This window comes from Opisthorchis viverrini (assembly GCF_000715545.1).
Source record: "Opisthorchis viverrini unplaced genomic scaffold opera_v5_288, whole genome shotgun sequence".
Classification (NCBI taxonomy): Eukaryota; Metazoa; Platyhelminthes; class Trematoda; order Opisthorchiida; family Opisthorchiidae; genus Opisthorchis; species Opisthorchis viverrini.
In genome coordinates this window covers 427,300-443,302 of record NW_008751946.1, presented here as the reverse complement: position 1 = coordinate 443,302, position 16,003 = coordinate 427,300, and the positions used below count along the sequence as shown (strand labels likewise).

The following is a 16,003-nucleotide window of genomic DNA, read 5'->3' as shown; positions in this document are numbered from 1 at the left end:
ACTGGTGTCATCCCATGGCTCGTCGGATTGCTCAACATTTGGTTTGACGCTATCAAGCTCATACTTCACATTCCTCTACCATTTCCACCGATGGACATTGATTTTTCACTGACCATATCCAAAACTAATGAGGAAATCCTTATGAGACGCACAGAAAGGACAGGTTAAGGCAGAAATCCCAGGATTGACAGGCGAATTATTTCTCACACTTGTTGCAGAGCCAAGAAACAACAGCAGTCGGTAGTTCACAAAATCGCATCAATAGTTTTGGTCAATTGTTGCCACAATTTCGTTCCATCCTGCACACACTGGTGACAACCACTTCCGGTGGCATATCTATGGCTTAGAAATCATGTGAGTAAGAGTGAACAAAGCGAAATACCATTCTAAGCTGTTGTAAGACATGGGTAGTTCACCACATATCATAGGCGGCTTCAAAAGGCTGTAGTTCAGGTCCTGTCGCATTGGATTCCAATCAGACTTGCTGATAAGTGTTGATGAATGCACAGCATGGTGTAGCTAACAAAGGGAGTGAGCTAAAACAATAGGATTTTCATTGCCGTGTTTCATTCAGCAACAAGTGCAACCTATGCCTGATATCCGAACCCGCAAGAACTGACATTCGTTTCTGCATTGGCCTGACACTTCGAACTAAGCCGGTGAACACCCACCCGTAGTGAGTAGTGCTGAGTCAACTATGCGTCCATCCGAGTGCCTTGTACCCGCTGTAAGCCCGAAGACAGCGAACTAAACAGGAGGGATAGCTGGAAAGCCATCATATTGCCCATAAGTGCCAATTAAAGTACAGCTAAGTAGTTTAGTCCGACAGTGCATGCAGAAGCACCTAGTGGCCTACTTCACCAAGGAGATACAGTCTAGGCACATTCTAGACACATTCTATGCTAATGCTAGTCATCGTTCAGCTATGTCTGAGGAAATATGGTTAACCCTAGCAGCATTATACGCTTAACAGTCTGGAATTTAGATGGACAAACGAAATACACACAAATAGAATTGCAGAACAATTTTGCTGGTTGTCTAGTGGAACAGTGATTTCTCAAAACTTATTATAAATGGGACTGATCACCTGGTGGGATAGGTTGGTTTGTCACACCCAATGAAAGTGTCGTCGGCTTGTTCGCTGAGCTGGGCAATTTCATTGCAAACATTTCAGCATCAGTCGAGGTGACATCATCAGTGCGTTATTGGGGAGCGCAGTGGTCCGTAGCGGTGGATTAGTGGTGAACGGTGATTAGTTAGTTAGCGCAACCACTTACCCACCGCTAAGGACTACTACGCTCCCCAATGACGCACTGGTGATGTCAACACGATTGGTGATGAAACGTTTGCAATCAAATTGCCCAGTTCAGCGAACAAGCCAACGAACATCTACGCTGCCTGAGCTATCGACATTTTTCTCTATAGAAAATCAATGAAATTGTGTTTGGGTCGCATCTAACTTCTAACCTGGAATTGCCAGTTGGTTGGACACCGGTTCATCATCAGTTTACACAATCCGACCGAATTTATGCACATGATTACAACTTCATAACATGTGCGGTACATTAAAAAAATAAAATAATAAAATAATATAGCAAAATAAAGTAAGACGTGTATAAAGTAGACTTCAGGTAGTGGACGAAAACCGTCCAACCAAACGAGAGCCTCTCCGTGAGAAATCACTTATCCTTCCTCATGAGATTACGCGGTAAATCAAGGTAAATCAAGGTAAATCAAGGTTATATTGGTCTAAAAAGCATTTTGCTTTACAATGACCAAAGGATATTGGTGTGTGTGTATGTATACAGATAAACGGAATGATATGACATATATGTTCTATTGTTTGTAATCTGCATGTCAAATGTTGATGAGGGAAGTTGGGTAAGATCTTATGTATTCGTCAAGCGAATGTTTGAAAGTCTCGAGGTTACCACAATCCACAACAGATGTTGGTAGTTTGTTCCACGTGAGGGATACGCGGACTGAAAAAAAGTAGCGCCGACAGTTAATGCGGGAACATGGAATGTCAACGGCCAATGGATTCCGTCGGGTCTGTCGGGCCAAATTAACTGTGAACAAATGTTTTAAAGGGTGATTAGGGGTGTTTATTATCTTGAACATCAGGATGAGGTCTCCTCGTATACGCCGATAAGTTAAATCAAACAAATCCAGTTTACGTAGCCTTTCACTGTAGGGAACGTTTCGGAGGCCAATGACCAGCTTGGTCGCGCGGTGGTAGATACACTTATGCACGTCCGATAAAGTTTCGTCCGTTAGTACCTCCACAGTTTGTACAGGAGCGCGGGTAGCTTCAGGAGAAAGCACGGAAGCATAAAATGTGGCAAGGGCATTAGCTGTTTCAAACGCATTTGCAGTCATTCCCGATTCTGTCTTTATGGCAGATATACCTGGTTTAACTTTAGCCTGCGCATTCACGAATTGATACAATAGTTTGGGGTTTTTCTCCATCCTAGTCATCAATTTGAATTGTTGTTGTAGTTTGTCTTCCTTGATTAGTGACGTGACTTTATTCCGCAACTTTCGGTACGACTCCCAGTGTTCGTCGGTCCGGTTCGTTTTATATTGAAACCAAGCGATGTTACGTTCTGTAATCCATTTTCTTGTTCGACTCCTCACTGTGAACATCTGTACGCAGGTGGCTCGAGGCACCTCTGTCGAATTGTCTGCAATCAAGGTCTGCAGCTGGGCTATGAATGATTTCCATTGCCTATTAGAATTTTCGTGTTCGTCATCCAGCATTTTTAGGTCCTGGAAGGCTGAGATTATCTCCCGAAAATTGGTCTTCAGAACATATTTATGTGGGTCGCTTAAACGTACGGAGGAGCAAGTGAAATCGAACAAGAGCACGAGATGGTCGCTCTTTCCCAGTGGTGGTCTATATATGATTTGTTCAACCATAAATGGCTCACTAGTTAGTATAAGGTCAAGTAACGAAGGTTGATCTGTTCCACGAAACCTCGTACATTCGTAGTGCGGTGAACGCACTACGCTCACAGCGTATGTACCAGGTTGTCCAGTCGCCTGCACACCACATATACGGCTAGCTAGTTCAAGCTAGGTATATAAAATGGTGGTTATAGAAAGTCATTTCTAGCATCGCTGTAGGTTTAACGCTCCGGAATATCAGGGTATTAATTCAGGGCTTTGCTGATACAAATGTTAACAGCTCAGCAATTGAACTCAACAGTGTCTTTTACGGATAGACTAGGGGTTGCATTACTCATAAGAAGGACACAGAGTGCACCTGCATGACTACAGTCAGCCATGATTCGACGTAATTCTAGCCAGACGATCATCGTTTTATTGACTTCTAGCACCGCCTCCGCCTTTAAAAAATCGAATGGCTCAAGCATTTCGGTTGGTTTTGGTTCTTATAGAAGTAGCTATGGAAAGCTGCTTCATACATCATCGATTGCTTATGTATTTGGCGACCAAAGAAATTCAAGATGGGTCTGATAAACTTACTTCGTCTGATCATGTTTCGCCGACGGATCGCTGCGCATCCATTGGTAGTCTGCCAACATAAAAAATACCGTGGACGCTGCAGCCCCAGCTCGTGCTGTATTCGGGTTCAACAGCTCCGAGGATAGTATATCGTTTTACAGGCTTAAGTCCTCTGACTTAAATTTGGAGATTGTCGTCTGATTCTATACAGTCCCGTTTTGTGCATTTACTGGTCTTATGAAAGCTGCTTCGGAATCCTGTTTCTGTAATTGAGCAAACATGTTCCAGACACCGTAGGCGGTTGCATGTGAACGTAGTCTCCATTTCATCATGTCGGAGGACTTCCTTACTTGGTAGCCGTCCGCTCCGTCTAAGGGATTACATGTGGATAATGCTCAAGTACCGGAAGTGGTATCTGCGCTTCAGTGCCGTACAACAGGACGGATACAACCGTCGCCTTGTAGAAGTGCAGCTTTGTCTCCATTCGAATACTCCACTCCTCGCGAGCTTGCCAAAAGCCACGCTAGTCTTGGCACCATGGAGTACCGGCTAATGCCGATGGCCAGTTCATCAGGCGATGTGCGTCAGATGTAGCGGAATTCCGTGCGGCAGTCCAAATGCTCTATGTCGGTCTTGATGCACAGAGGATTTCCGGAGACTCCCTGGCGCATGCTACAGCAGAACGCGTTGGTGCTCAGATGAATCTGCGTCACAGTAGGAACCGCGTGTGTGCGAACAACACACAGTCGTCGGTAAATATACGGACTTTGGTCTGGTGAACCACGCTGCTCTCAGGAAAACACCTAATATTGAACGGACGTCCATCAAATCGGTGCTTGCTTTGTACACCAACATCTCCGTTCACGGCAGACGTATTCATGATGACCGTTAGGCAGGGATTGAAAAGAGCGAGGGTAAGCACGCACCTCCGTTTTACGCCGAAGGGACTTTTGAGATCACTTGAATTCGAACCATTCGCTTGTACCATTGCTCTAATTTCCTCATGTAAGCTTCGAGTGAGGTTGGCGAACTTTGCTACCTGGAAATACTGTCACACTACCTCTCGATTGATAGAGTCAAAGGCGTTCGTGAATTTTACGAAGATGGCGTGGAATATATGGTGGTATTCCCGATACTTTTCTTGAAACTGTAGTGCAGCAAATATCAGATACATCGTTCTACAGCCAGCATGGAATCTACCTCGTTCCTCTGGAGTGTGTGCTCCAACCAATTCAGTAGTCAGTCGGTTGACTAGCAACTATGGCAGACCCTTATCAACACCACTTAGCAGACTGATGCCTGTGTAGTTGTCACGGAAGATTCACTTTCTCTTCCTTTTTGTGGTAACAAGATTAGCACACCCTTGAATTCTGATGGGAATTCTTCTTTCTTTTGGATCATGCTGGTCAGTTGAAAAAGTGCACTCACCAGTTTTATTTCAGGCGTGTCTCATCCAGTTACCTTGCCGTTTTACAATGGTATATTTGCTCACCGTGTCTTTTCGATGGTCGAAAGAAGATTCTCTAGCTGAAGCAATGTATCCACTGCAGTTCAGTCAATAGTCATCGGTTGATTCATCAGTTCATTGAGGTGCTTGCGCCAAGCGTCCAGTATTTCTGTAGGCGATGTCCGTTTCAGCCTCGTGTCAGCATCCTGGAGAGTTTGTCTTATTTTTATGCTCGACCGATAGATGGCGTTCAGACAATCGAAGGATTCTTTGTCCTGTCACCAGTCGACAAATTCCTCTCCACTTTGAGCCCTGCACCTTTTGTCCATGATATGATTGCAAAGTCAAACTTCAAGCACTCTTTGGCTACTGTTTCTTGACTTCGCTATCTGGATAGACATGGGATGTCGTAAGTGTTTTTTTTCTGTGGCTACCAGCTGTTTCATATCCCTTTCGTTTTAATCGGGACGCATTGGAGTTGCTCGAATAAGAGGACTGCCGTCGTCGTGATCTAGTGCTGCAAATTGCGTAACGATTCTATCAGCGGGTTGGACGGGCTGAAAACTGTCTGTGCCGAGATCAGTCAATGTTGGTATATCAACCTGATTTTTGGGTCTTCGAGATGGTTTACTCCACGCTTTATTACCTCACTGATGCAGTTGGCATAATATGGCTTGCAAAGTCAAGTGTTAGGTTTTGTTTGGACAAGTTGGTGTTCCGTTCCGCAGCTGGCTCCTCAAATCACTCGGGTTCGTCACAAAGAGAGTGGAAATTACTGCAGTGTGGCGGCTTGTGTACTTTGACGATCCATTGATCTACACTGGGGGTGTCCACGCGACACTCGCAGAGTCTTTCATACCATGTCGGTCAATGGCTAAAAGTCCCCAGGTCCTCCAGGTTGGGGGTTGGAACATATGTAGTGGCGTGTTCCGTAAAAATGGTAATTTACTTGCATTTCCAGCCAAACATCGCTGCCTTGTGGTCAGGCTTTCCAACCAACGACTGCTTCAGCTGTGTGCTGACCACAGGCTCTTTTTGTGTAGTGCTAACAAGAACAAGCCACATGGTGTCCTCCAACGACGTTCCGGTCACAAAAACACAAATTAATCACACTGCCATCAGTTACCGATGGCGCGGATCAATAACTGACCACTGCTCGTTTTGTAACATATTTCTGGGTCCCCACCACGCACTCGTCCGGAGTCGCTTCACCCTTCGTTTTCCCGGGCTGCGTAAGGTGCGGACAAATAGCCTGACAACTGAAATATTGGCTGATCCGGATGTAAAACGAATTTACTAGACCGTCTTCCAGAGTCTCTTTCAAATGCTCCACAATATGATGTGAATTCGTACTGGAAGAGATCGCCAAATCTTTGAACAGTACTGGGTGTTTTACTTGGGGCACGGCGCTACCAGTCTCACTCAAACACTAGCTATCAGATGGAACAATGACACTGCTTAAAACTCGGGGAGATATCCCAGCCGGTCCCGAACATAACTTGATGCGACGAGTTATCAAACGTCAAGAGAAAGTGAGAGTGCGAACCAATCGTAAAGTCTGGTGGAAATGGAGAGCCAAGGAAACGGAAAAGTCTCAGGAAGCTGGCAATGCCAGAAAATTATTCCAGTTGATCCGCCCGACCGATCCCCGAAAACTACCAAGGACCAGAAGGAAGTGACCATCTTGAATAAAGAAAAGCGCCTCGACCAGTGGGCGTAATACTTCGAACAACAACCCTCGTGGCCGCCAGCTTCCAGCAAACCCACCAACCGCACATCTGGGGCCCGCAGTTAACGTAAAACTCTCGACGGTGAACGTGGAACCCCCTACGGCCTCGGAGGTTTATGACTGCATTGTTCTTTCAAGCTCCATTGAGCTTTTGGTCCGGACGCTCTCTCACCCGCACTGTTCAAAGATAAGGGTGAAATCTTCAGTCAGCAGATGCCTGCTCTACTTGTGAAAAGGAGGCTGTCGCAGACAACTGTGGGAATCAGTGATAGTGTCCATTTTAACAAAGCGACTGGTGGTGAGTGTGGTAACCACAGGGGGGTCAGCTTAACCCTGTGGGTAACGAGACTTCTGGCGTCACTTACGCTTCGTCGCCTTATGGTGGTTCGTGAAAAAATGACCCGAGAGCAGCAAGCGGGATTCCGGCTTGGTAGGGGTTACGTTGACCAAGTCTTAATACTGCGTCAGATGCTAAAACAACGTCATACTTACAAATGACCAGCAATTTTAGAATTCCTAGATTTCCAAGGCGCATTAGAGTTGGTTGACCTGTCTGTTCTCCTTGACACGCTTTCCCATCAAGGAGTGCCCCGAAAGTTTGTGAGCACAATATGTTCCTTGTATTCCCAGACTTCCGGACATGTATTGTTATATTCATGTTCGTGCAATTATCAAACACGAATGGATACCCCTCTATTCAACCTTCCCGACGACTGTGTGATTTGGATCAAGTTTTCTTCCTAAAAAGCACCTGAGCCTGACGTTGCGTTTATTCTAATCCACGTGACCCTGTTGTATATTGTACGTTTGAGTCTCTAATAAAGTTGAGTCCTCTCGTTTGTTAGTTGGCTATATGATGCGTATTGCCCGTGTGACGGAAGAGTCCACAATGATATCACTCCTCACAGGCTATCTTCTTTGATTGCTGCTCAAAACTAGGAGCAACCAGCTCAAAATTAATAAGCACGACATAAGAAGAGAGATTCACTCAGCTTTTGAAACCACTCATGCTAGCGTAGCTGGCTGCAGTGAGGGCTTACGAGTAGGGTTACATCAAGTCGGTTGATTACAATTCACACTTGTATTTTCCGTATACCTACATGCTAGCCTGATTATTTACCTGTTTTGCTAATTGTTATCAATCTCTCGACTGTGCCAAAAGGAGTCACAGTTATTATTATTCGTAACTCATTATTCTGGCTTCAGAAGCTTTCAATTCTGGTAACATTATCCAAAAACATTAGAATCCACTCAGGCAGATTTGATTGGTCGGCTTCCTTTCTGATTCGTTCGCATAATGTCTACTAACTGTCGCGAATGAATGTAACTTAGTTGGTCCTATTTAGATAAGCTAGTGACAAGATACCCGATGCGGTCAGGGTGGATTAATGCGCTTGAGTAAATCATCTAGTCCCATTATGCATCCAACTGACTGTTCTACTCTTCAGTACGAGGGCAGCTGCAAGCACATTCTCCAACATCGTAATAGTCACGATGGCTTCAGAACCCATATCTCTTCCTGCCAGCTCCCCTCCTAAAAATAGTCCTCATTGTTTGAAGTCGAGATTTGGACACTTTTTTTCAACATATATTTTCGAGTGGAAAGCCTTATCGGGGCACTGTAAAGCAACATAGTCCAGATGTGCAACACATACGTTTACTGCTAATACTGTTTTTGTTGCTATTTCTTTGATGAGTCACTAGCACTGAAGGAAACTGTGAACCAGGTGGAAAGTCTGACGTAGAACACACGGATTAATACGTTTGAATCTTGAGTCCTGCGGTGGCATATTGACAACATGAGGCCATTAATAACAGATTTTACACTGGGAAGATGCTCTGACAGCAAAACTTATCACCGAGACCGTATGAGCAAGTCTTCTTTGAGCTACAAAGTGCACCATTAGTTCATCAAACGGAAGAACATACTCGCCAGTGTGGTGCAGTTCCGGGAACTTACATGATGTATGCACCACGATCTCGGGGGTTGACGTTTTAAAAGATCTTCCCTCAAGATCTCATGAAGGAAAATGCTTATTGAGAAAAAAGGTAACCAGTACATAAATGGTGATCACCATAACTCACTATGGCAAATCTTTTAGCTCATAGACTCTGGTTTTAGTAGTTTGCCTGGGCTTCATTCGGACGCCAGATGTCTGTCCAGTTGTGCGTGCATGCAGAACAGCCCGTTCGCATATATTGTATGTCCAAATATGTCCAAACATCCGGTGCCACCTGTATGTTCGTTCAATCACACACGTGATAAACTTCACGTAATTGTCCATATCACCTTGAATTCAGCATGTTGAACCAAGTGATTGTTGGTGAAAGTCCAAATATGGCCATCGGACGGTTGTATAAAAACCAGAGTCGACTGAAATTAGACGCTATCTCACAGTGTTTTCGCCATGGTCGACGAAGAGGTCCAAGCGTTGGTAATTGACAATGGTTCCGGTATGTGTAAGGCTGGATTTGCCGGTGATGACTCACCGAGAGCCGTATTTCCATCCATCGTCGGACGACCAAAGCACAAAGGTGTGATGGTCGGTATGGGTCAGAAAGACTGTTACTTTGGGGATGAAGCTCAGTCGAAACGAGGTATACTCGCTCTGAAATATCCCATTGAACATGGAATCGTAACCAACTGGGATGATATGGAGAAGATATGGCATCATACTTTCTACAATCAGCTGCGTGTGCCCCCCGAGGAACATCCAATTCTCCTAACTGAAGCACCGCTCAATCTAAAAGCAAACCGTGAGATGACACAGATTGTGTTTGAAACTTTCAATGCACCAGCGATGTACGTAGCCATCCAGGCAGTCTTGTCCTTGTATGGGTCTGGTCGAACAACTGGAATTGTTCTAGATTCCGGAGACGGCGTTTCCCATACAGTCCCCATTTATGAAGGCTATGCCCTGCCCCACGCTATTATTCGGCTTGATTTGGCTGGACGTGATCTCACTGACTACCTTATGAAAATACTTACGGAACGTGGTTACAGTTTTACAACAACGGCTGAACGAGAAATCGTTCGTGATATCAAGGAGAAGTTGACTTATGTGGCATTAAACTTTGATCAAGAAATGAGCACTGCAGCATCGAGTACAGTGCTGGAGAGAACCTACGAACTTCCCGACGGACAACTCGATCATGAAGTGTGATTATGCCAGTACAGTGCTTTCTGGTGGTACGACTATGTTCCCTGGTATTGCAGACCGCATGCAAAAAGATATCAGTGCCTTGGCTCCAAGCACAATGAAGGTCAAGATTATTGCACCAGCGGAGCGCAAGTACTCCGTGTGGATTGGTGGATCTATTCTAGCATCCTTAGCCACATTCCAACAAATGTGGATTTCCAAACAAGAGTATGACGAATGTGGCCCGGCTATCGTTCACCGTAAATGCTTCTGACAACTGGGACTCAAAGCAAGTTTTTTCTTGTTGGGTGCTTTTCATGGTTTGGTTGACATAAAACTACGTGATTTTTTCACTGTTACCGAAAATTAGGTATAATTTGAACTGTGAGCTTTACACTGGAACACTGCTCTCATTCACGTTGGTTCATTGGTTTCTGAAGCCACCGAAACAAACAGACCTCAATTTAAAAAATTTGCTCCATAATTCATGTCCATGAAGGGTGGAAAGGACATATACTTACTCGTTGTATTTTCAGAGGTCATGTATGACCTCGACCAAGATGCCTTTTTATTACGAGCTTTCAATGGCTACAGCACGCGGAATTAGTTATACTTAAGGTATTTTCATAAAGGAAACTACTCACAAGATTGCTGGAAACCCTTCGACAGCCCACGACCGGTTTCGCCCTTCTTGTGGCTCATCAGGTGGGCACAGTCCCCGAGTTTCCGTCAATCTTATGTTCTACTTGAACCCAAATTGAACCGTTTTCTAGAAATACATTGATTTGCAAATCAGTTTGGTTCTAACGAGAGACTCAATATCATAACATAAACGAGAGATTTTGTTGGGTATCTCGTGAAAACCAAATTGATTTGCAAATGGGTGTATCTCTTGTACATGTAAGGTAGTTCTATGATCTTATTTGACCGGATGAAAAGAACGGTTTTTAGACAGTAGGCACCCGAACGAATTTATGTGTAAGCTCTAGACACCAAGTGTTGTCTAGCTGGTTGACAGGCTCATTCCCTGCTCATCACGCTCTGTAATTCGTGACGCGGTATGCATATACTTGCTCACCTATTCAAAGCCAAAATCGTAGCCTTTTGAAGAAGTCGTCATATACGACGATTAGAAGCGATAGGATCAAGTAATACGATTTCAGTAGTCGCATCAAGGGGGATCGCCTTCAGCATTCCTACGGGGTTCCACATGTCTGAAAAAGTCGTTCCTAGTTTTCAGGATGCTGTTCCCCGAGAAGTTTATTCATACTGCAATAAATATACCAGTAAATTGGTCATCTTCAGCGATACTCAAAAACCAAGGAAGAAGGAATTGCATTAGAATTTCGAAAGATGTGGCCTACGAGGCTCAATTCTAAACTAGTTAGATAATCACGACAAATTCAAAATCAGAAACACGGTGACTGTTAGATACGTGTTCACCTCAGTCCCAGTTTGCAATGGACAACAGCGTGTCCCAGTTTTGGTCTGTTGATATGTGAATTAGTCGCCTTATGCTACTTGCAAAGGGTAAGATATCCAAGCACCATTTACCGGTCTCAAAGAATGAAATATTGAACGTTATTGAGGCCAACGCACAGTCAAATGACCCCTCAAATAATCATAGACTTCAGAGGACGTTGTCATCTTTCGTTAGTAAGAGTGCCGTTACCAAAGCGGCGAGTTAGGCTTAAGTTGCAAAATATGACTTCGGAAAAGTCATACATTGCTGAAAGTTAAGTAGCAACGCCTTTCAGAATGAGGTTTTAACGAAACACGAAAGATTTTGCTGGTTCCTGTCAGCGGTTGACATCGATTTTGATTTACGACATCGTTATACCTAGAGGGAATTAGGAAGAATGGGAATTCCGAGACTCTATGGGGAAAGCAGATTAGAACAAGTAACTAACCGCACATGAAGTTCATAGCTCATCTAACAACAAGAAAAGTTCCATTGTCATGGTACACTTTAGCTGAATAACACGAAATAATCCCTCCAGGAAAGGCAAAATCTTTTATCCCTTGATGGTATCTGTTTTGAGGATTGCCGTAGTCGCAGGGCATATACTTGAATATGATTTTAAAGTGACTACTAGTGGTCTCTGAAATGTTGTATTTTGTGTGTAAGGCGAAAGAGTTTGTAAACCTGCATCTACCCGTGTAATTGAGTCCCCGCGCATACCATTGCGTGACCATATACGTAAAACAGTTTCTGAGAGGGTAACCACTAGGCTCATTCACTAGGGCAAACAGGTCACAAAAACGTTGTCTGCGAGCAGCTTATACATCGTTCTTGTATGACCTCAGTGGACATGTAAGACAACGGGAAAGCTACGGGGAACTACGCCAGTTAAGGCAAGAAGCATCATAAAATGAATGCGTCAACGTTATCAACGATGTATGATTCGAGCACGCATATAGACAAGCCAACCCATTATAACATCCAAATGTTTCCAACCACTGATGCCTTAGTCGTAAAATTTGAGAAGTTTGACAGACTACCAAAACGGTGCGGGGAGCTGTGTGATTGGCGAACATTCAAGAGAGCGCGTAACGCCTGGGTCATGATAGATTCGCTGATGGATCAGCTGCAAGTCAATGCAGTCGGCTTCTGCGGGAGATAGTGCGCGTTCGCAGAGCTTCCATTTTAACCCACTGATGCCTTAGTCGTAAAATTTGAGAAGTTTGACAGACTACCAAAACGGTGCGGGGAGCTGTGTGATTGGCGAACATTCAAGAGAGCGCGTAACGCCTGGGTCATGATAGATTCGCTGATGGATCAGCTGCAAGTCAATGCAGTCGGCTTCTGCGGGAGATAGTGCGCGTTCGCAGAGCTTGCAACCATTTTAACAAGGTGAGCTAATTAGACGGTACAGCACTGACCAGGTTGATCATGGTACAATCGACTCAGACCGGACCGCTGTATCATGTATCGGATGGATGGATCAGCTGCAAGTCAATGCAGTCGGCTTCTGCGGGAGATAGTGTGCGTTCGCAGAGCTTGCAACCAATTGAACAAGGTGAGCTAATTAGGCGGTACAGCAGTGACCAGGATGATCATGGTACAATCGACTCAGATCGGACCGCTGTATCATGTATCATTAGCAAGCAGAAACCACCTAATACATGAGTACGAACAAACGTATATCAAATTGAGAGACGGAACGATTGTACGTATGGATCTTTTTCTCAAGGCCAGTTGTAACAGGCTGTTTGCTTGAATTCTGTTAACGAAAATTGCTGAAGAATTCAGTTGACAGTAAGCAAAATAGGTAGGTCAGACAAAAATCTAGTAGAATTTCATGCATAACTGTCAAAGGTTAGTCGATCAATTCACTAACGACCAACGATGAATAGCGTTCAGGTCTTTCATAGAAGCATGGTTGATGATGACGAGTGTCTACCCAAAGCCGATCAGACAGCCTGGATAAATGTCGAAAGTGCACTTGAAATTCCAAGAGGCCCCTTGTAACTTTGCATTCTCTTGATCGCAATAAACCTATTGTATTCCTTGTTGGAGTCTTTTTCTGACACTAAGTCATTGGAATGTGGACAGTAGTTAGTAACAACGACAACGTTTTTTTTGGGGGGGGATTTAATGATTGCGTCGTAGAAAGTGCTCTTTTAGTGCTATTCCAAAGACCACATTAGTTAAGAAGTCCCCGAGAAATCTACTCCAGGTTCTCAACATCATGGGGTGCGACGGGATGTGCTGGCCTGGAGTTTGAGTCTACCCGGTAGAAAAGACAGCTTCATCGTGTTCAAGAAAAGTGTGTGTGGGGAAGTGTACGTTCCTCCACCTAGCGTGCATCTCTTTAACCAATCGGGAAAAGACAACCCGTGTTTGACGCGCATATGGTGCACTCACTGGTGAGATAGCACGGGCGCGTTTGTGTTGATCGCACTACTGACGAAGCTGATAGTAATTAAACAATTATGCGTCTTCACAAGTAGTATGTGGAAGATCTGTCCAAGTTGGTCGACAACCTCCATGACTTAGAAAGGAAAACCTTCGTAGCCTGACAACCAAACTAACAGAATCACACAACATAGTTTGTGCTGCACATCTGTCTGAATAACATCAGTTAAACGACTCATGTGAATCTAATTATTGGGCAATTTACTTTTTGCTCTGAGGAACCGAGAATTTAAATGCGACCAGCGGGTGAGTTGCGATAGTTTCTACAGGTTTTGCAGGTTGTTCCGATATATATAAAAAGTATACTTCATCTAGAATTTCCTCTATAAACCGACCACCAGAGTACAGGCAAACCTTTCGTTATGATTCAGATTTTCCTTCGTAGAAATGATGACGCAGAGAATTTCAGTCTTTTGGGACGCTACTCCTGACAAGCTTAGCACATTTGTTGCCGGTGTTACTGTGCGCATCTGCCTACTGATACAGCCACCCACGTATACCTAGCGTATATTCACTCTGGTGCGTAGGAGATGCTATTATTCAGGTCTGGGAAGAAAATTAGAAACAAGGCAGTTTCATCCACGGAATCCAATATCCCACCAAGAATATTCGATTCTTTCTGTGGTTTGTCAGCAACAGTCTTCCTAAAACGCGTGGCACCCCTGAAGCGCATTTTGTTGGAAAGCACCGAGCAGGTGGTTTCTCCGTTGTCACATGCGATGAGTGGAGAGCACACAAGCATGGTTTATCTCAACTGATCGTTTGCTGTGGCTGATGTAGCCAAGCAGATCAGTATCAAACACATTGACGCAAACAGGATTCCCGCCTCGCTGCATCGCGAAAACCATATTTAAAGTAGTTACCGGAGTTTAAGTGACCTGAAGGATATGTTCAAGTTCTATAGAGAAATGTGACATTCCGGAGGAAACCAACAGAAGTAATAGGAAATATATGCACTCATCAGTATCAGAAAATATCTCATCCTGAAGATCTCGAGGGAGTGTGGGCAGACAAACTCACACAGTACTTAACAGAAAGCATACCCAGCCGTATAGGGTCCATCTGACCGGTTTTTTTAATTCAAGAGAAAGAACTAGGTGTTACTCAGCCCCAGATGAACATTCCAGCATATACTGATGTGCGCGTGAATAGTGATGTAACCACTGATGCTCTAAAGGAATTCGTTGGTCTTTTCACTCGGCATTTACTTGTCAGATTCACGTGGGATTCGAGCTTATACACCAGAAGAAACATGAGGTTAGGCTAAGAAAAGATGAGCAAAAGAGTGAAGGGAGACTATGAAATTTTTGAGGTGGACTTTCTTGATCGAATTTAGTTTCGACCCCAAACTAGGTGGGCCTAAACTATCTTAGCTGCACATTTCATCGAGTATGCTTTTCTCTTGTTCAAGCACGTCCGAAGAAGCCGAAGTTAATTGGCAAACTGCAGAAGACGCTAAAGGAGAAAATGGACAGATGATTTAGAACGATCCCGACACACAAAAAACGCGTCATGGAGAAGTCCGGTTGTACCTCCGAAGTGAAATTTGTGGCATAGCTGGAAACACTGAAAGAATGAAGAATGATTTAATCATTCATGACAGTTCGAACTAGCTAGATACTGCAAGCTTTGGGCTAAAAAGAGAAAAGCAGTTCTGGAATAGAAGATACTTTTAAATATAGAATGAAGAAAAATACATCACTGGGCAAACATCTTTAGATACGAGAAGTCCTGATGTTTCACTGATGACAGAGTGTTTTTTATCATGCACAAAATTAAGGGGTGCGATAACCCACGTGTTGTTGCGACATCGTAGAGTTCGACAACAGAATGGCGTGTTCAGGACTTACACCACCACCGCAAAATTCCTGCAACATATAATGTTTAGAAACAAATATCACCATTCAAATGTACTAGTTTATCAAATGCAACAGATTTCGCAATTACCGATCTCAACGGAGTTTCCTTTTGGGATATTTTGTCGTCAAATCTAGTATACAGTGAAAACTACCATGCCCCCCATACGTGTCAGCTTCTACTGAACCACCCAAGATGTTTCAAAACTGACCAGCTACACTCTAATAGGCCGTCTGGTTTTATCGAACAAATTAGAAATTGGCGTGTTCATCGCCATCTGCTCATTTCCATGCTACGTAGTCATTTTTCGCCCCATCATCATCATCATCACCATCATCATCATCATCAACGACAGCATGACATCAGTGCTCAACACCAATGCTTCACTGCAGTACAGCCATGATTTATTTGAAAGCCTTATTGTAAAGAAAAGAATAAAGGTGGAT

The 16,003-nt window shown here is 44.1% G+C and overlaps 3 protein-coding genes across 3 annotated transcripts; all 3 read left to right on the top strand.

Annotated features, from left to right (window-relative positions):
• Window positions 1-9,049: 9,049 nt before the first annotated feature.
• On the top strand, window positions 9,050-9,805 carry T265_09601 (hypothetical protein; the record flags this gene model as incomplete). Its single annotated transcript, XM_009175716.1, has 1 exon — window positions 9,050-9,805. The coding sequence occupies one exon, from the start codon at window positions 9,050-9,052 to the stop codon at window positions 9,803-9,805; it is 756 nt and encodes a 251-aa protein (XP_009173980.1).
• A 34-nt stretch (window positions 9,806-9,839) lies between these two features.
• Window positions 9,840-10,565, top strand: T265_09600 (hypothetical protein; the record flags this gene model as incomplete). The annotated part of the gene is made up of 2 exons (XM_009175715.1): window positions 9,840-10,041; window positions 10,414-10,565. 2 exons carry the CDS (start codon window positions 9,840-9,842, stop codon window positions 10,563-10,565), a joined length of 354 nt encoding a protein of 117 aa, XP_009173979.1.
• A 2,175-nt stretch (window positions 10,566-12,740) lies between these two features.
• On the top strand, window positions 12,741-15,997 carry T265_14898 (hypothetical protein; the record flags this gene model as incomplete). The annotated part of the gene is made up of 2 exons (XM_009175727.1): window positions 12,741-12,801; window positions 15,858-15,997. Coding segments are annotated over 2 exons (201 nt in total), but the record flags the coding sequence as incomplete, so codon positions are not given.
• Window positions 15,998-16,003: the final 6 nt, after the last annotated feature.